The sequence below is a fragment of the Magnolia sinica genome, chromosome 3 (genome assembly GCF_029962835.1).
Source record: "Magnolia sinica isolate HGM2019 chromosome 3, MsV1, whole genome shotgun sequence".
In the NCBI taxonomy this organism is placed as follows: domain Eukaryota; kingdom Viridiplantae; phylum Streptophyta; class Magnoliopsida; order Magnoliales; family Magnoliaceae; genus Magnolia; species Magnolia sinica.
In genome coordinates this window covers 130552129-130573996 of record NC_080575.1, presented here as the reverse complement: position 1 = coordinate 130573996, position 21868 = coordinate 130552129, and the positions used below count along the sequence as shown (strand labels likewise).

General features: G+C 41.3%; 1 protein-coding gene across 2 annotated transcripts; it reads right to left on the bottom strand.

The window, feature by feature from the left end:
* Positions 1-266: 266 nt before the first annotated feature.
* On the bottom strand, positions 267-21612 carry LOC131241345 (uncharacterized). Of its 2 annotated transcripts, none has more exons than XM_058240160.1 (4): positions 21311-21612; positions 20447-20580; positions 5898-6066; positions 267-3815 (listed from the first exon to the last, which is right to left on the bottom strand). In XM_058240160.1, exons 2-4 carry the CDS (start codon positions 20558-20560, stop codon positions 631-633), a joined length of 3468 nt encoding a protein of 1155 aa, XP_058096143.1. In that variant the 5' UTR covers positions 20561-20580; positions 21311-21612; the 3' UTR covers positions 267-630. The 2 variants fall into 2 exon arrangements, with proteins under 2 accessions (XP_058096143.1, XP_058096144.1); XM_058240161.1 differs by having other exon boundaries at positions 20447-20577.
* Positions 21613-21868: the final 256 nt, after the last annotated feature.

Below are 21868 nucleotides of genomic sequence, written 5' to 3'. Positions count from 1 at the left end.
CCAAACAAGAAGAGTCAATGTCCAAACCCACGGTCTAGTCCTTGATCTAAATACATTCACGATCAACTATATCTGTTGCCCCAAAATCTGGTGACAACACCTCAGAAAATGGGCCGCTGTTTCTTTGCAATGAAAAGAAGCATTATCCACGACATGGATAATCATACACATCTTTACAAACTTCTATCAGATATTTGAAAAGCTTCGGTCTGTTAGGATGTACCGCCCCAAAATCTGGTGACAACACCTCAGAAAATGGGCCGCTGTTTCTTTGCAATGAAAAGAAGCATTATCCACGACATGGATAATCATACACATCTTTACAAACTTCTATCAGATATTTGAAAAGCTTCGGTCTGTTAGGATGTACCCCAGATTACAAATTGCAGCAAATACGAATCCCCCTCCACATTTTGGGGGCAGAAGTCCGTCAGTCAAATCCACAAAAAGGCAGATAACATGATGCACCAATCTCTCTCATCTAGAGCTTATTATTCATCTCATACCTCATTATGGGTGGTGGCACCAATCTCTCTCCCGTCGGCATTTTGGGTATGTCCAAACAGGCCCCTTCTCTTGCGTGAGACAATGTGCATACAAATGTATGTTCTTTAGATCATGCTGCTAAGCTTATGAATTGAGTTTCTTTTCAAGCTGCTTTGCCCGTCTAAGAGCGTCCAAAGCCTCACCTTGCTTTCCTGCCCGTTTCAAGTTTAGTGCCCGAATCTTCTCAGCCTTGATCCTTTCTTCTAGCTCAGCTTTCTCCCAGCCCGTGTTCTCTTTTTCAACGAAAGTAGGTTTAGCTTCCGTCTTTTCTTGGGGCCGCTCAACAATATCAGCATCTTGCCATCCAATCTCTTTAAGTGCTGACAAAAGCTGAGGATCAAGAAGATCATCAATGACCACGCCATCTGTCGCTTCCGCTTTGCTTTTAGATTTGCCAGCAGCAGAATCATGGCCGCCCAATTCTTCCAACTGGGTCTCGAGTGCCTTGGCCAGTTCGAATTCCGCCTCAGATTCCTCAATCCGGCCTTCTCTCCGCAGCTTCAATGCCTGACGTTTGTGTGCCAGGGACTCTTGCTGCAGCTTGAAACGGTCCCGGCCCGACATTGGCTTCGGAGCTTGATTTGTTCGGCTCTCTTGCACGGCGGAGATACTGTCAGAAGTGGAAACCACTACATCCATATGACCTGTGTCGAGCTGGTGGTGTTCTACTTCTAGACTCTTCTCCAAGAGTTTCGCCTGTCGTAATTCCTCTCGAGCTTCTGCCAACTTACCTTCTCTCTTCAGAGCTACCGCTTTTCTTTTACGGGCCAGTATTTCTTGTCGGCCTGAGCTTTGAACTGTCTGAGAATTAGGTCCTACACCAGGATCTGCATTGTGGGTCGGAGTCTTCTCCACAGTAGGAATCGCTCTCTCTCTCCTCTCAGCCACACGATTTAAAACCCTACTAGATGAAATCTCCTCCACAATACCCACTTTTTCTTTGAGGTTTGCAGACATGTTGGTCTCTGAAATTCCATCAGTTGACAGTTTTTCAACAGATAAATGAGGATTATTCCACTCATTTCCTGTCAGATAATCGAATAAATTCACCGATCCGTCTGATTGAGGTAGAAAGTTTGCTTGTTTCGCCAATCCCAGTTCAGCTGTAGAGCCCGCTTTTGCGATCGACAGATGCTTGTCTTGATTGGGTAGAGAAGTTTCAGGTACCAAAACGGAAGAACTCACAGGAAGAAGTTTAGTTATATCATTTTCCTTCCAATCCAAATCCTTCAAAGCTTTGACCAGCCGGGGATCTCTCAAGTCAGCATCCGAAACATCCACCATTGGATCATCTTCTGCGTCCAAACCTATATGCTCAATTGATGAAGGTAACACGATATCATCTTCTACTCTTCCACACTTCTCACGACCACCCAAAGATCCATGCAGCGGCTCTTTCTGTGGGGCTTCCATCTCCACCATTTGTGCCTCCAAGGCCTTGGCCTTTGTTAGCTCTTCCTCAGCTTCCTCAGACTTCCCCTCCCGTCGAAGCGCAAGAGCCTTCCGTTTCAAGCCCAAGAGTTCCCTTTGGATCTCGGCCTTACTCCTCGGTGCCTGAACCAGCACTTCAGTTGTACTTCTCGAGTTGCCATCAGTTTTCTTCAGAGCTTGCCTCGGCACACTTCCCAATGCAACATCATCATCCTCCCATCCCAGATTCTTTAACACTGAGAGCATTGCAGGATCATGCATGTCCTGTTCCGTCACATCCGCTTCCTCTTCTTCTTCATCCCCAAGAGCCAGAGTTTCGGCAGCACCTGGGTGTTTGCGCACTGGTTCAGAGTCTCTATCTTTCCTACCAACATTCGCAGCTTTCGGTGCATTATCCATCTCCTCAAGCTGATGCTCGAGGGCCTTTCCTTTCTTCAATTCCTCTTCCGCCTCGTCGAATCGGCCTTCCCTTCTCAATGCAAGGGCCTTCTTTTTCAGACCCAACAGCTCTTTCTGGATTGCTAATTTACTTTTGGGCGGCAGCACATGATCATGATCTTTCATATCAGCCTCAACCGACATTGATGGCTTCCGCATGGAATTTGATGGTGCTGTGTTGTTTTGGGAATTAGATTGACTTTGCGACTGCAAATCTTCGATCTCCTTTTCAAGTAATTTTGCCTTTTTAAGCTGGGCCATCGCTTTGGCAACATTCCCGGACCGTTTCAAGTTAAGAGCCTCTCTCTTCAGAGAAAGCACTTCTTGCTTTAATGCTTCTGTGTCCCGCGGAACAGACTGCAATACATCATCATCCGAATGACCTGAGTCTCCTGTCCATCCAAACGATTGTAAGGCCACAGCAATCTCAGGATCATTCATATCAGCATCCGTCACGTCAAAATTCCCATCAATAGCAATATCATCGGCAACACTGACAAGGCGTTCTAGGTCGATACCCGGATCATGCGAATAATCCAGCGAGAAATCATCATGTTTGTCATCACCGTCATCCATGGACCGGATTAGGGCGGACAGCTCATCATCAGAATCTTCAGACCCCGCCAGAAGCTCCTGCTCTTCTATTTGCTTTTCTAGAACTTTAGCTCTCTTTAGCTCTTCCTTCGCTTCTGCAAGCTTTCCTTCGCGTTTAAGCATGAGAGCATTTTTCTTGAGAACAAGGACTTGGGTCTTATCGATGCCGCTAGTTTTTCTCTCTCCGTTGGAATTATGAGAGACCTCGCCTAGGAGATTCGACAGCTCGCCCTCCAAACTGATCTTCGCTGGTTTTCTGTCTGCATCTTGTAGATCGGCATCCGACCAGCCCAGTACTCTCAGTTCAGATGCAAGGTCATCCTTTTCTTCAATCTTGCTCTTTTGCCCGGATTCTTGAGGTCTGTCAGTTGTTTTATGGATGCTCGCTGAACTGTTCGAGGTCAATGCCTTTCTACGGCTCTTTCTCAATGCGATTTCAACCGCCCCGGCTTGCCTCTCCAGCTCTTTACCCCGCTTAAAGGCTAGTAGCGCTTCCTCAGACTTTCCTTCTCCCTTTAGTAGCCGATATTTCTTCTTCTCTTCCAATGCTTGCTGCCTCAGCTCCTCCGGGCTACGTGACCCAATCTCATTCTCGATGGAGGTAGACCCGAGGATATCTCCCTCTCCATCTCGAGTAACTGCCTCTTCCTGTAAATTTGAACAAGAAGAACTGCTCGCAGCCCTTTGAAGCTCGGAAACCACATCGGTGGACTCCCGGGCTGATGAAAAGGGTCGTTTTCTGTCAGTGCCGAGAATCTCATTTAGAAGCTCGTCCTCATGCTTGGGCTCCACTTTCGAACCACCTCCTGAGGAAAAACCATGTGGTTAAGAACAATCAGATTAGGAGTTCAGATAACAGAATATGTTTGATCAGGTTTTGAAAGGGTAAGGCAACCTGTATCACAATACTGTATGGGGCTGGTTTACACCCCGGATTGCATCTTAGATGATGATCTGAATGGTTCATGTTCTCATTGCTAGCATACAGAAGCTCTAACCTTATAATCACGCTTCATTGATGATCTTGACCTTCGACTCTTGGATTTGAATATGAGCCACTAAAAACAAACTTTTTATTATTCAAAATTCATCTTCATACACAATCATAGTCAAATGTTTTTTTTTTTTTTTTTTTTGATGACCCATGGCATAGATTCTAGAAGATGAACAGCTCAGATCATCATCTAAGATGCAATCCGGGGGTGTAAACCAGCCCCCGGGAGACCATCATGGTTACAAGACTTAATCAGTCAACCTGACTCATTCAACCTTAGTTGAGTCACGACCAGTGTTTCAAATATCGCCCGTAGCGTACGCTACGTAGCGTAGCGTGGCCATTGCGCTACGTAGCATAGCATGGCCATAGTGCTTCGGAGCGTCCCAAATAGCGTAAATCCCCTATAGAGCATGCTAAAAGGGTCGTAGCGTACGCTACAACTACGTAGCGCGTAGCGTCCGTAGCATAAGTTACAATGTATTTTTTTACTATTTTAGTTTTTTATTATTTTTTCACGTTTTCTTTGTTTCTAACGTTGAAGAATGTGACTTGTGGTTTCAATTAGACATTATTAATTAAAGTGGTTTACTTAGAAAGTTGTTGATGTGATAATTATTTGATTTGGCTTATATATGTGGATTGGCTTTTGATAACTGATAACTAATAACTTTTTTGAACATGCTTATAATCGATAAAATGAATCATCTTTTAGGCATTTTTATATTTTTTTCCTTTTTTTTCACTATTTATTATATTTGTCCTATTTTTAAATTAAAAAATAGAAGTATCCTGTGGCGTAAGCTACACGCTACGTATTTATGCTACACGCTATAGAGGGCTGAGCGCTACACATCACGCTACCGCTATTTAAAACACTGGTCACAACTCACCTGAGTGGGGGGTGACTCATGGTATTTGGTATCAAACCAGATCGAACCTGACCATCCAAGTCACATCAGACACATCTTCAATCTTAAGACCATGGGACACTAGATCCCATCCAAACCCTTGCTTTATTGTTTCGACAAGGAATTAGAATAACAGAAATGGGCCATATCACTATAATGCAAAATGGATGAACCAGATTGCTTTGTTGGTTGTGGGATGAATTCGAAAACCCTCTGGTCAAAACTATCCCTCATCCCTTCACTTCTTCTAAATGCACAGAAACGATGACAAAACATTTTTTTTTAACCTTTTTATTCTCAAAAGCATGATACGTCACAAAGTCCAAGTAAGGGCCCTTATATAAGTTTTTGATGAAAAGAAACCCTCAAGCCATTTAACAGAAGACTTCCCAAATCATATCGTAAAAGCAGCCCTGTCTTCCCCGCCTACTTCTAATGCAAGTAGGGCATCTGCATCTTGTGAAGGATGCATCACACCATGAAGATCACCTGCCTGTAAAATCAGAGCCATTCACTCATTAGGTGGGCCGCACCTATACACAGGTCAGATGATCAGCTATCCACTGATTCTGATGGTGCACCCAGCTTATGGGTAGACAGGCCTCATTTTTTCCCCAGGAGAACTTCATGGCTTGGTCCACCTTTTGCACAGCTCACATTTCCGACACCAGTGACACATAAATGGGAATGATGGGACTCTATGCGAATGTTCACATGCATTACCTTTGCTGTATTTCTGTGTGTATATGGGATCCTATACGAAACCTATGTGACCATATGAGAATAAAAAACAACAGAGTACTTCTCCTGCGTTAGGGATTTATGACCACAAATTTCTAGGAGGGATAAGATGCTTTGATGGAATAAGTTAAAAAGGGTAAAATCTAAAATGGTCCGGCAACAGAAAACAATCCAAGGCAGATAGTGATAGAAATTTTGGCATGCATATATTGGTGCTAGTTGCACCATGAAAACATACAGACCTTTGCCAGCTTTATTTTTGTTTCCATAACGCAACTCAAAGCGTGCCGCTTCCTCTAGTTTCTTGCAAGGGTCGCATATCCGCACTGGTGAATCACCTTGCCCACGTAAAACCATTCTCTGCTGGGTGCAACTGTTGCAAAACAAGCCTCCACATCTGCGACAATGATGCTAGATCCAAAAACCAAGAAAAAAAATAAAAAGGGAAAAAGAGTGAGATGCGTGTATGTAACACTTCAAAATTAATCTGATGAATATTTCAAATCATGAAAAAGGAAGTCCAATTGGCTCTTAAGAGAAGTAATAGTCCTGTTTTCTAAATATCAGTTTCAGAGTGCTACTCGTACAAAGGTAAAAATTCATTCTGACCACTATGCCAGAACCAAGAAACTACAGCCGTAAGTTGTCTGGCAAAATACTCGTTAATAATCAGACATGAGAAGCCAGACACGGGGTACTCGTAATGCATATCTAGGTACTCCAATGCCAACTAATCATCGTTAGAGTATACATGTGGGTCAAGGAAACCCTGGCTTTGATACAACGTAGAAGAGAAGAAATTTTTGGGAAATTGAGAATTTTTTTATTAAAACATAAGCAAACCCTAATACAAGAAAATGTATGGTGTTATGAGGGAGCACCACATACAATATACACCAAAGGAGAAAAGAAACAATATAAACTAACAATCATAATGCTCATAGACAGGATGCCAACAACAAGATATTGCAACTACAGTATAAACATCCATCCATTCGCCGCAATTTCTGTAAGCCATCCATTGGTTTCATACATATGCATAGGTTGAGAAAACCTCACATGTTACAGCTTAAGAGTCAGTAATATACTTCAACATGAACCCTTGGTTAATTGGCCCATATCCGAGGCTAAAAGACACAATATGGTCTACGTCTACACTTGAAGAACACACTACATGCAGGGCAAAAGAACTATAAACCTCAGGCACAGGAAGCATACGCACCATGCTTCAACAGGCACAGTGAAATATGAGTACCATCATGATTATAAATACAAAGGATTTTGGCCACCATACCAGCAAGAGATGATTTAGTTTTAATTGGGGAATGATCACCTACAAATCAGCTCATGTGCCAACATTTACATGTCTAGGACATCTGAGCCATGCTAAAAAAAAAAAAAAAACAGGTCAGGCTGGTCCATGCATCGGATGGTTCACACTACAAAAAAATAGTGGATGGTCCAAATCAACCTTGCCAACATTCTGATTTAAGGTACACGCATAGGACATCCCCGCCAACATAAGGTAGAGTAGGCCCACCATTAAGATTACCCGACACACAAAATCAGGCTTGTTCGCTCATTAATTGGGTGACTGTGTACGAGAACAAGCAATGACTTAAATCATATCCACCAACATTCTGATTCAGCAAAGGCGTGCGGCTCACCTGCTGAGTGGATGACCTGATTTTTGCACCAGGTGATCTTCATGGTGACGCCCACCTTATGCACGGTCAGATCAAACATATTACAGAAGGATAAATATAAGAGCCTGGTATTCAAGGACAGTTATGTACCGGCCATATTGGCTGATATGTAAACTGTCACCCATGTTACATGATACGGTGGGAGAATTGGTTCGTTATGAAAATGTGGCTCATATCAGCCGATAAGGACTGATACGTGCCGTATCAGTACTGTTATGAGGATGATATGGCCTTGACGGGCTAACAAGGTCGTGAAGAGTCCATTTTGAATTTTTCTCTAGTTTTCCCATTTTTTTCTTCATTTCAACTAGGAAGGAAACTTATAAACTAATTTTAAACTGAGTCAAGGCCTATTTTGAGAAACAAAACGCAAAATTTGAGTAGGATCCAATGAATCGAAGCAGAGTGGACCATTTTGGAAAATATAATAAGTAAAACATCAATTTTTCCCATTTTTTCACATCTTCTTTTGTTGTATTTAATCTAGTGCACCCAAATCCACCAAATAATGCGTGCCAACATTGCCCGACAGATAACATTCTTACCAAAGAATGACCCATTACACCATCAAATATATGTCCTATATATATATATATATATATATATATAGAGAGAGAGAGAGAGAGAGAGAGAGAGAGAGAGCAAGTCTGCCATGCCCTGAATCCGGTACCCAACACACATGTGCCGTGTCCCGAATTCAATGCGCAACAGGGAATTTTGAGTAAAATTATTATTATTATTATTGTTGTTGTTTGTTTGTTTGGGCATATCCGAGCAGTAAGTTTGTAATCTCTACACCAGGCAAAATAAAATTTCCATTTCCATTATATTATATTGACGAATTCCATTTCCATTTTATAATATTTACAAATACAACGTTTACAAAACCAGCATGTACACCACATAAGAAGCAACAAAATAGCAGAATATCCAAAGCATGCTACTCGGGCCTCCCACCATGGCCTTAAAAATACAACAGGAAAGGTATGAGCTAAAAAGCACAGTGAGTACATCTCCCATGTGTGAGCTAAAATGCAACAGGATCCTCACATTTTTTTGAATTTTTACCAATAATATTCAATATTTTTCCCCAAAAATGGCCATTACAAGGCTGTATTGGCTGATAAAAGGGCCATATCAGCTGATGTGGCCTGCAACATATTGGCCAGCAAGGCAGATGCCGTTATGTAATACTTCGGGTATGAGTGACTCCAAACCTAGCATCAGAAATAGAGCAGAAATAACACCATGGAGAGAAAGAAGGACAGAACCAGAATAATTTCATCTAAAGAGAATATCCAAAGCATGCTACTCAGGCCTCCCACCATGGCCTTAAAAATACATCAGGAAAGGTATGAAGCTAAAAAGCACAGTGAGTACATCTCCTGTGTGTGAGCTAAAATACAACAGAATCCTCACATTTTTTTGAATTTTTACCAATAGTATTCAATATTTTTCCCCAAAAATGGCCATTACAAGGCTGTATTGGCTGATAAAAGGGCCATGTCAGTTGATGTGACCTGTAAGATATCGGCCAGCAAGGCAGATGTGACGCAGGACAGCCCTAATTATGATGTATGCTCATGGACATAATTAAACAGCGGAAATAAAAGGAATAAATGATCTAAAATTCTAACAGTAATCATCAAAACTAAGAAAATCATAAAGGAAACATGCAATGGAGCGGGCCATCACTACAACCATGGAGTATGGAATTCAATTACTACTTAGGTTGGATCCAGCGAGGGATGAGACCTCCCGATCTTGCATGGTCACACCCAATCGATCAATGAAGATCACTAGTCCGAAGAACCAAGAAGTTTCTCGGATTAGGGATTTGAGAATTTGGGGATTTAGGGTTTAGATCGGTTCTCAAGATTTTGATCGAAGAAGAATTAGCCAAAACTGAAAAATAGAAAGAAGAAAGTTATTACCTTGAGGAAGTTGGAGGGGCACAAGAAGAAATTAGAAGAAGAAGATCAAGGGGAGAGAAGAAGCACCATTAGAGAGAAGAGAGGAAGGAGGCAACCAAAGGGTTTGCTTTTCATTAATCAATAGTTAAAATTCGTGTTTAGGGCTTTAGCCCACTTAAATAAGCAAATAAAGACATAAAATTACTAAAATACCCTTAGAATAAGCAAATAAAGATATAAAATTACTAAAAGACCCCTAACTAAGTCAAAACACGCAAATAACATAAGTATGGGAAAGTTTGGGCGCTCGGTCTTCTTTCTCCAATCTTCCTTCACATGTGTCTTCCCTAAGTGGGGTCTTCTATATGTCCAATCACATGTGAAAGGTCTTCAGCTCCTCAATAGTCGCCTATCCACAAGGACGGCACTTGTGGTTGGCGCTTTCTTCGTTGGTACACCTTGAATGCACTTGTGTCCGCATCAATTCCCCTCGGGTGAGAAAAACTCGACTCCGACGAGTTGAAACTTTTATAGCGCTCGAGTAGATCTGGATCAATACCCTACAATGCGTCGCCCGACAGCCACGTAGATTCAGACGATGGTTTGTTCTTCCACTTGACAAGATACCTTTGGAAACCCCCATCTCTCGTGGATACTATCTCGTCATCCAAGATTTCCTCAATTGCTTCTTTATGGGTAATGGGTGGAGGAGGGGGTGGAAGGGGTTGGGTAGCAAACTCAGAAAAAGGCCATGAAAGGGACGATGTATCAACAATGGGAGTATGGGCACGGACTAGATCTTCCACATTAAAAGTTGGATTAATGCTCATTTCAGATGGAAGGTCAACCCGATACGCGTTGGACCCAACCTTTTGTAATATCTTAAATGGTCCAGCACTACGCGCTTGTAATTTCTTTGCAGATCCTTGAGAGAATCGCTCTGGCCTTATTCGCACCATTACAGTCTCCTTCTTGAAATTCTTGCACTCTACGATGAGAATCAACTGAAACTTTATAATCATCATTGCTCTTATTTAACCGCTGTCTAATATGTGTATGCAAATCATGAATATGGCGTGCGAATGCATCGGCTGACTCAGAAGACCTTTGGGTAACAGACATAGGTAAGAGATCTATGGGCATTCTAGGTTTATAACCACTTACAATTTCAAAAGGACTCAACCCTGTAGATCTATTAACTGACCCATTATAAGCAAGTTCAGCAGTTGGTAAAATTAGGTCCCAAGTCTTAACATGTTCACCCACTAGACAACGTAGAAGATTTTCAAGGCTACGGTTTACCACTTCAGTTTGACCATCTGTTTGTGGGTGGTAAGCAGTAGAAAATTGCAAACGAGGTCCCATAATGTGCCACAGTGTCTTCCAAAAATAGCTAGTAAATCGAACATCACGATCAGACACTATGGTTTTAGGTAACCCATGGAGACGCACCACACCATCAAAAAAGATACGAGCAACATGAGACGCATCTGACGTCTTCGAACATGAGAGGAAATGCGCCATTTTAGAAAAACGGTCCACAACGACAAAAACGGAATCTTGCTTTTTTATAGTCTTGGGAAGCCCGAGCACGAAGTCCATACTAATGTCCTGCCACGGAGCATGTGGCACTGGCAATGGCGTGTACAGCCCGGTATTTTGCTTTCTTTGCTTTGCCAGCTGACATGTTCGACACTGCCCTAAAACTTTGGCTACGTCTCGCTTGAGGCTTGGCCAATAGAAACGATCTTCCACGAGGGCAATGGTCTTATCACGATCAAAATGGCCAGCTATCCCTCCTGAATGAAGCTCCCAGATGAGGAATTCACAAAGGGACATACGGGAAATACAAAGTCTGTCTCCCTTGAAAAGAAAGCCATCTTTAAGAACATATTCACCCATAATATGCTGGTCACTAGAGAGCGACGCGTAAGTACCCCCAAAATCAAGACATATGGGGTATTCATCTTTTAGTTGCTCAAATCCGACTACCTCTACACTCAAGGAGTTGAGCAACGCCACTCTCCTACTAAGGGCATCCGCTGGTTTGTTTTCAACCCCGGCCTTGTGTTTCAAAACAAACGAATATTCCTGAAGAAACGCTACCCACTTGGCATGCCTTGGGTTGAGTTTCTTCTGAGAATGCAAATATCTCAAAGCCTCATGGTCAGAAAACAAAACGAATTCTTGCGGTAGGAGGTAGTGTCGCCAATGTCTCAGGGATTGCACTACCGCATAAAATTCTTTGTCGTAAGTGGAGTATTTTTGTTTTGCCTCATTCAGTTTTTCACTGAAATAGGCCACTGGGTGTCCTTCTTGACTCAACACTCCACCTATACCGACACCAGACGCATCGCACGCTACTACAAAGACTTTAGAAAAGTCAGGTAGACGCATGACAGGAGCTTCCACCATCTTGCCCTTAATTTCTTTAAAAGCCTTGACGGCGGCTTTAGACCACACGAACTCTCCCTTTTTCATGCACTCGGTAATGGGAGCCATGATCGTGCTAAAACCCCTAATGAACCGACGATAAAAAGTTGCTAGGCCGTGAAAACTTCGCACCTCATGAATGTTCTTTGGTTCTGGCCACTCAACTATGGCCCTGACTTTTTTAGGGTCTGCTCGCATCCCTTCAGATGACACTATAAATCCTAAGAACACAACTTGGCTAGACATGAATGCACATTTCTTAAAATTAGCGTACAACTTTTCCTTCCTAAGGACATTACAGACCTTCTTTAAATGTTCAAGGTGTGATTCCTTAGTGGTACTATAAATAAGAATATCGTCAAAGTACACCACTAGGAATTTTTCCATGAACGGCCTCAAAGCTTGTGTCATCACCCGCATGAAAGTACTGGGTGCGTTAGTCAAGCCGAAGGGCATGACCAACCACTCATACAGCCCATCTTTCGTTTAAACGCCGTCTTCCACTCATCTCCTGGGCGTATACGGATTTGGTGATATCCACTCTTGAGGTCTATCTTAGAGAATATAGTGGACCTGGCCAACATGTCAAGCATATCATCAAGTCTAGGTATAGGGAACCTATACTTCACAGTAATTTTGTTTATGGCACGGCTGTCCACAAACATGCGCCACGTGCCGTCTTTCTTTGGCGTCAACAATGCAGGCACGGCACACGGACTCATACTCTCTTGGATGAAACCCTTTTGCAGAAGCTCATCAACTTGCTTCTTCAACTCTGCATGCACTGCAGGGTTCATCCTGTAGTGAGGAAGGTTCGGTAGAGTAGACCCTGGGCCAAGATTAATGGCATGCTGTATGTCCCTCATAGGTGGCAACTCATTCGGTAAGTCTTCAGGAAATACATCATTGTATTCCTTCAGGACCGAGGTCACCTCACAGGGCAACTCTGATGGAATCTCAGGTGTAATTTCTCTAGCCACAAGGGCATACACCATAGAATCCTCCTTAGCCTCTTTTTCAAACTCTCTTGCGCTGATTATATGTAAAGACTTAAGTTTGGATTTCCCCATTTCTCTAGGCTCACTTGCCTTCTCATCCTTCTTCTTCCCTAGTATATTCTCAAGTGGCATGGGATTAAGTTTGATCTTTTTACCATTATACATAAAAGTACACGCATTCGAACGGCCAAAGATTGTGACATCATTATCGAATAGCCACGGTCTACCTAGGCTAACAGGTCCCACATTCATAGGTAAAACATCACACCACAAGGACTCTTTGTATGACCCAAACTCGATGGGGACTAGACATTGCTGGGTGACAGGTAGGGATGTCTTGTCAACCCAAGAAACTTTATACAGGTCTGGATGAGGTGTGGATTTCAGTTTTAAGCGATCTAAGGTGCTAGTGGAAATCACATTCTGACAACTTCCACTGTCCACTATCACCTTACAATTCTTTTCACCACACTTGGCAATAGTGTAGAAGATAGTGCTTCGACGCCAGTCAGCACTACTTCTAGACTGAGCTAACACACGCCTGACTACTGCAAGCGTTGCTTCTCCATCCACTTCTTCTTCATCAGTAAGTCCTCCTTCAGGGTGATACTCTTCAACTTCATAATCACCCTGGTCATCTCCACCCTCGTGAGATTCGCCTATAACTAAGGCTCTCCCACGGCTCTTCGTAGAACACTGATTAGACATGTGGCCAAGGTTACCACACTCATAGCACCTCACTTGGCTCATGTTACTAGGACCGGCACCAAGAACCCCTTTGCCCTTGTCCTCCCTAGGCCTAGGCGGAATGGTCGGCTGTGCCCTAGGTTGATTACCAATATTAGGTCTAGTTCCTTGGGAACTAGATCTAGCATTGGAGTCTCGGGACTCAAAACGACGAACGACAGGAGCCTTCAGATATTGCTCTAACTCCTGCACGACTTGATATGCTTCATCTAAGTCCGTTAAGGGCCGAGTAATAAGCTCGCGTTGAAGATTCACACAAAGGCCCGTCTTGAAACGCGAGAGCGTTACTAGAGGGTCTTCTCGGATATCACATCGCATCACATACTCTTCAAATTTAGCGATGTAGTCAGCGACAGGCATTGACCCTTGGCGTAAGGATTGCCATTGGTCAAGGAGCTTCTAACGGTATGAGAGAGGAAGGTACTTCTTCTTTAACTTCTCTTTCATCTCATACCAATGTGTGATAGGGGCTCTACCAAATCTCTCTATCCTACGCTCGGTGTTAGTCCAGAAGAGCTTGGCTTGACCCACAAGCTTCATCTTAGCAAACCGCATTTGACGGTTTTCTGACATGCCATACCACTCAAAGTAGTGGTCCATGTCAGCAACCCAGTCAAGGAACGCCTTAGGATCCAAGCGTCCATCAAAACTCGGGGCCTCAACTCTCACACTCTTCATCGCACGCTCATCTGGATCATAACGGTCTTGATGACCACATGTGGCTCGTGCCTCTCGCACCACACCACGACCATTACCACGATCTCTATCCTCACTACCACCACGTGTGGCAGCACGTTCTTCAATGATTCCTTCCACTTGGGAGTGCGCATCTTCCCCTACAGCGGGGTTTTCCTTTTGGGACGCCTCTAGTTGCTCCACCTTAGTCATGGTAGTGGTAATTTGGTTCTCAAGGCGGGCAAACTCACGCCTTTGACTCGCTTCTAGGGCGATTATCTTTTGTATCAATTGAGCAAGTTGCTCAGATAACTGCTCGTTATTCATGGTAGGTTGAAGTCCGAAACCTCTACCTCTTCTCGTGGGCATACAATGAAGACTTAAACCAAACTCTACCTAACTAGACTACTAGGTGTTATGACTTTCAAGATGAATGCGATGAATGCAAAACTACTATGAACTGACACAATTAAGTTGAAACAGGAAACAACTCAAATCTGAAAATTTTCCAGATTAGGAACTTTCTAAAATTGAAAACTTTCTAAACCTAGAACTTTCCTAAGTTAAACCTAAAAATCAAAACCCTAATTTGATAACTCGATCTAGACAAAAACCATGTAAGCCTAGGCTTTGATACCAAATTTGACGCAGGACAGCCCTAATTATGATGTATGCTCATGGACATAATTAAACAGCGGAAATAAAAGGAATAAATGATCTAAAATTCTAACAGTAATCATCATAACTAAGAAAATCATAAAGGAAACATGCAATGGAGTGGGCCATCACTACAACCATGGAGTGTGGAATTCAATTACTACTTAGGTTGGATCCAGCGAGGGATGAGACCTCCCGATCTTGCATGGTCACACCCAATCGATCAATGAAGATCACTAGTCCGAAGAACCAAGAAGTTTCTCGGATTAGGGATTTGAGAATTTGGGGATTTAGGGTTTAGATCGGTTCTCAAGATTTTGATCGAAGAAGAATTAGCCAAAACTGAAAAATAGAAAGAAGAAAATTATTACCTTGAGGAAGTTGGAGGGGCACAAGAAGAAATTAGAAGAAGAAGATCAAGGGGAGAGAAGAAGCACCATTAGAGAGAAGAGAGGAAGGAGGCAACCAAAGGGTTTGCTTTTCATTAATCAATAGTTAAAATTCGTGTTTAGGGCTTTAGCCCACTTAAATAAGCAAATAAAGACATAAAATTACTAAAATACCCTTAGAATAAGCAAATAAAGATATAAAATTACTAAAAGACCCCTAACTAAGTCAAAACACGCAAATAACATAAGTATAGGAAAGTTTGGGCGCTCGGTCTTCTTTCTCCAATCTTCCTTCACATGTGTCTTCCCTAAGTGAGGTCTTCTATATGTCCAATCACATGTGAAAGGTCTTCAGCTCCTCAATAGTCGCCTATCCACAAGGACGGCACTTGTGGTTGGCGCTTTCTTCGTTGGTACACCTTGAATGCACTTGTGTCCGCATCAAGATGCCATTATGTAATACTTCAGGTATGAGTGACTCCAAACCTAGCATCTGAAATAGAGCAGAAATAACACCATGGAGAGAAAGAAGGACGGAACCAGAATAATTTCATCTAAAGAGAATCAGAAAACAAACTGGCATTTTCAATACATAAAACTTCAGTACCCCTTACCATCTAATTTTAAGAAAAACTAAGTTTCCTGATAGAATTGCAATGTATTTAGCAACTTACTAAACTACATTAAACTCCAAAGGAAATAAGACAACGATATCCCAATAAAAATTGCAATAGTTTTAGCAATATTTTAAACGGCCTCAAATTCCAAGCCCACCAAATGCATGTCTATGCCATAAAAGTCTACACAAGTAACACAACCTACGTAGGCTATACAACTACCTCATCCAATAGTTAAATTCCTAAAAGCATAACACTTTGAGTTTAATTCTACCATTCATAATTCATCATGAACTGCTAAAACACAAACAGTTTGTTATAATCTCTCTAAAACAAACAATACATAGAAACCCACATTCACACACACACAAAAAAGAAAGAAGCATAATCATCCAGTCCTTCCCATCTTAGTAACTTCATTGAAACAAATGAAAATTAGGAGATTTGAGAATGCGGATTCTTAATCCAACAAGGAAGAGATCAGTGTTCTTTAAATTTTAGAAGATTCCTCTCTCAATAGCCATATCATAAAAGTAAATTTTAGATGAACATGTGCACAAATTCTGAATTAGCATGTATTACATTAAGAGGACTACTACTGTAACATGCACCCCCATGTTTTCCATGAAGCACCAACAAAAACATATCCTCCATACATGTACACATGACACATGTATGGTGATCGACACTGTTGATTTCGTCTGCCACAATGTGGATGGCCATGGACCAGAAATGAAGCAGATCAAAAATAGGAGCCACCCAATCATTGTCCTACAAATGGGCAGCTAACATGAAGTTTAGTAGAAAGACAATATCAGTCAACACTCAATGAGCAAAGATCATGACAATATATAAAGCGAAAAATAGATTTTATTGATAGAATGACCACTTTGAGGGGACAAATATTCTTAGGGTCCATTTGGGTATTGATCCTATAGGATCCCACTAAACTGGAATTAAGCCTTAGTCTGATTTTGGTAGGCCCTGCATCTAGAATCCTAAGTGGATGGCACGGGGCCCACTAAAATTGGGATTATGCTTGATCCTGATTATGCAGGATCCCCTACCCAAATGGACCCTTAAACTACTAAGATAATTTCAATTTTCAACTATTCTCCTAATCCCTTATTTCTTAAATCTAACCATAAACCAATAATTGGAGCATATCTAGATTTTGAAATTCAAATCAACTAATTCCAATCATTATGTAGCAGCCCAAAATGCATCTAATTATTCTTATCTCATTCTAATCAACCAGATCTCTCAAGATATATGATATTCCCAGATAGTTATTCCATTTTAAAATATCCTGAGTATTATTTCTCCACTTGAGAAAATTCCCAACAGTCTGCTCCCAATGGAAACAACCTTCCCCTTAAGGTTGCCCCTACCCTCCCAAGTCTCATGCAGTGTCTTATTCTCTTTGTTTTTCTCTTCTTTGAATTCATTAATTTGCCTGACTCCTCGCTAATGAAACACGCAGTGATAAAATTTCCAATCTCTTACAGATCTATCATTTCCAAGACTGAATATAAGGCCTCAAAAGTTGAAAAAAGTTTGTTTTCCATCAAGCATCCTTGGATATTATTCTAATCAATCATCATCATTTAAGCCTTATCCCAACTAATTGGGGTCGGCCACATGAATCCTTTTCCAATGTCATCATGTTCGAATTCATATTGGAAGTTCTGACATAGTTTAGCTTATTCTAATCATTAAGTTTTATATTTAGCCGAACCCAATTAATTGGATAAGGCTTGGATAATCATGATGATCCTTGAACACTAATCAAATAATTAAGTTCCACGTTTCAACATATGAATCAACAACATCTGAAGAAGGAAACACAATGCACTTAATCTTGCTTCTATTCTAAGATACCATCTTCTTCTGTCAACCCGACATATGAATCCAATAACACAATTGCTTCCACGCACTATTAGCCATCTTTCCAAAAACTATAGATGGTAAGTATAGTTGCACAAAGCGTGAAGTGAAGCGGCAACAAATTTGGGTGTGAGAGTGGGAAACATCTGTTTCAAAATGTTTTCAAGTATAACAGGTAGCAGGCCGCAGCAGGAGCGCGAGTCCGGTGCAATTCAAAGCAAGAGCCGCACCTTTTCTTTTCTTTTTTTTGGAGAAGGTGGGCAAATGCCACCAGTATCGTATTGATGAGACAATTTACATCCATTCGGACGGGGCCACAAAGAACAAAAACATGATCAGGCCCCGACTATCATATACCAAAAACAAAGACAAACCTAGAAAGAAGAAAGAGAGGCCGCGGCAAGGAAAGAGCGGCTGGACGTGGAGGGGGCAGCCTATCCAGCAGATTTGGTTAATGAGACAGGGAGCAAGGGACAGGGTGGACGTGGACAGTTGGGACGTGGACAGGGAGCAAGGGGCAGGGTGAACGAGGTTTCCTCTAATGAGACGGGGAAGATCTGAGAAACTGAGATACAGTCTGTCGGGAATACCACTGCTGGCCAAGTTGGCAAGGTCATCTGCTACAGAATTTCCTTCACGGAATGTATGAGAGAAGCGAAGGTTCAGGGGCTGGGATAGTTGGTGTATGTACCCTAGGTGATACCAGAGGTTCCAGCCGCATGAAGAGGAAAAGCTAGAGGCCGTGTCGAATAGAGTACGGGAGTCCGTTTCAACAATGATGGAGGACAGCCCCAAGTCTTTGCACAGATGGATGCCTTCAGCCATTGCACGACCAGCGGCACCTAGTTAAAAGGATCATGCAACTAAGGTACAAAGTATTTGAATAGTTTACAATAAAGACTTCCTCCTAAGTTTGATTGTCATACCCAAGATCCAATCGAACTACATATTCATGGCAATAAGCATGGTTGTATTGTCCTACATAACGCATAATTGCTCCTCGAAGTTTTCTCTGATTTTTTTCAACTCTCCCCCAAGACTTTCTATTGTCATTTATGTTGCCATGATATAACCACATGTGACAACTAATCGCTGGAGGATCGTTGCTATCTGGTACCATGTAATACGAACATAGAAATTTTCATTGCTACAAATTACAATAGCCACTTTGAGGGGGAAAGCCACACAATATAACCAAAGAGTTTCCTTTTCTTCTTCTTCTTCTTCATCTTCTTCTTCTTTTCTCTTTCCAAACAAGCTCACGGGGGAATGTTGTAGAAGATCAGGAGAATTTCTCTGTAACAATTATATAAGAAAAACCATGCTTATTGCCATGAATCAGAACTTCCATTGAAATGCAAATGCTATAGTCAAACGAGGAAAACTTCACTGCAGAATCATCTAAGAAGTATTATGCCACATCATTATCTTTTACAAATCACCACGAATGTGACGGAGATGATTTAACAATCAAGTCCAAGCGTCAAACTAACATAAGAATTAGAGTTTTAGATTGAGCAAGATAGAGTAAATTTTATTTCTTTCTTGCTCTTGAATGTCATTAACTCCTATTTTGAGGTATAAAACTTGGCAACTACAAATAATGGAGGGTGCTCAATCAAGAAAAAACAAGCTCAGGTCCTGAAACCATAGATTTACCTTGGAAATGATTGATCTGCCGAGTATAAAAAATTTCATCCCTTTGAATTCAAAGTAGAAGTAACGACAAAGACGAGACATTACTTTATATATGTTAAACATGGTTTAAAAATCAGATGTGGATCATCTGTATCATATCCCCATGGGCCCCTCCAATATGGGATGCTAGGGCACCGAGAGGAAAAAAAAAAAAAAAAAAGGTTGTTTCACCTATAACCTTCTATGCCATGTCCCTAGATTATCTACCCATCCACCTCTTTAAGTAGTTTGACTAAAAAACCGAATTGTAGCATGATGTCCTTTCCTGCTCACTATGTGTTTCAGGATCTAGTGCCGAGGAAGATGATTGGTGGTGGTCATGAATTCAATGGGTTATATCTTCTTACTTCCAATGGATCCTCTAAAGCATTATAGTCTACATATATTAAGCCAAGTTTTTTTGCACCAACTAGCATAAAATTAAATGATATTTTGCACCAAATTAGACAATTAATCAACTATTAATCATGAAAATTCATGATAGTTGATGTAAACTAACACGCCCTTTAAAAGATAAAAATTAAAAATTACATATGCCCAATAGTGACTATCTTTTTCATGCCGTGTATCTTGAAAGAGTTAGTTGACTAGAATGCAATCAGGATAAGTAGGAGTAGTTAGCGCTTTAGGATTAGTTTATTTAGATTTTATATTTAATTAGTTATGCAGTTGGATCCATAACAAATAGAAGGAAATCATAGATGCAAGAAATGCACAAAAACTACATTCTCATGAATAAAATCAGCAAAAAACACAGATATTCCAACACGCATTTTAATCAAAGCAAATAGATCTTTCAACAAGGACCATAATCCAACATTAAATTTTAAAATAAAAATAAAAATAAAAACTTTTTTTTATAAAACTACCACAATTTCTCCCATAAATTTCCTCATTGAAGAAAAACCAAGATAAACAATCCACAAAAATCCATTATCATGACATACCAAAAAGAGCATTTTAAAAAATACAGATTTTCTAACATGGGTTTTCATCGAAACAATCATAATACTCAAAAACAGGAATTGGATCACAAAATCTTAGAACAAAAAAACAATGAGAGAGAGAGACCTTTCTATTCAAGAACGTGAATTGAGATGAACAGCCCTGACAGTGCGATGCATCCACCACCCAATTGCTGCCTCGCATCGATGGCTTTGCCGGCAATCCAATCTTCTCCAACATATCCCTTTTCTTCTCTTCTTCTTAGAAAATCGAATGGAGATTTCTGATCAAAATAAAACAGACCATTTTATACATTTCTTTCTTTTGATTATTTGAATAGAAACTGGCATGCGTTTGAAAACAGATTGCGTCCTGAAGGCAGGGGCCTTGTGGGGCCCACCATGATGTATGAGTTTTATCCACACCATCCATCAATTTTTCCAGATCATTTTAGGGTATGATCCCAAAAGTGAGGCAGATAAAATGCTCACCCACACCACAGGAAGTAGCCGTGACAATGACACCCACCATTGAAACCTTCTTAGGGCCCACCATGATGTCTTTTCGCCATCCAACCTGTTCATAAGGTAACATGAACCTGGATGATGGGGAAACACAAATATCAGCCTGATCAAAACTTCTGCAGTTCCAAAGAAGTTTTTAACAGTGGGCGTTCAATCCCCAGTGTATCGACCATATTTCGATCAGTGTTCGCAAGCGGCACGAAACCCCTCGGAAATACAAAAAAAAAATTAATTAATTAATTAAAAAAATTGTTGATTCCTGAAGCAATTTATCGTGCCACCAACCACAGGCCAAATCATCGCGTTATATCCAAATACCCATAAATTTCAATAAATTAGGCAAAAAAACAAAAAATTTGCGCCGTTTTCGGCGACTTCTGGTAACAACCCTCTCTACCATTCCAGAAATTCGAAAAATATATTAAAAATTATAGGGGTAAAAAAAAAAAAAAAAAAACTGTCTTACCTTGTTACTCAAGATCTGCCTGAGGGAGTGGCTTTCGACTGAATTTCGTGGGCCAATCACGGTCGACAGCGTCTGATCATGTAAGAAAACCTACGGTTTATGGGGATCTGGGTTCGAATTAGAAAAAAAGGATAAAATTAGGGAAAGATTTTTGGAATTTTTAACGGATTGGAAATCGCCGAGAGGAGGCAGGAGGGCTTGCGGCTTTGACGGAGAAAAGAAAGGAGAGTTCGAAACTCTCTCGGTCTCTCCCTGAAGTGTTAAGGGAGTGGATTTGGTGTTGACTCGGTGCAGCCCTTATGGTCGGGCGCACCTGTATGTATGTATTGTATATCCATGCCGTCCTTGCGTTTTGACATATTACAGCATGATGTAGAAAATGCATCACATCGAAATGTTACGTGGACCGTACTAAAAAAAAAAGCGTCGCATTCGAACCTACACCATTTAAAACTTCCCAAGGCCTGCCGTAATGATTATGTAGTGTTTATTTGTCATCAAACCTGTTGACATGGTCACACGAAAGTAGATGAAGAAAAACATAACAAATATTGCATT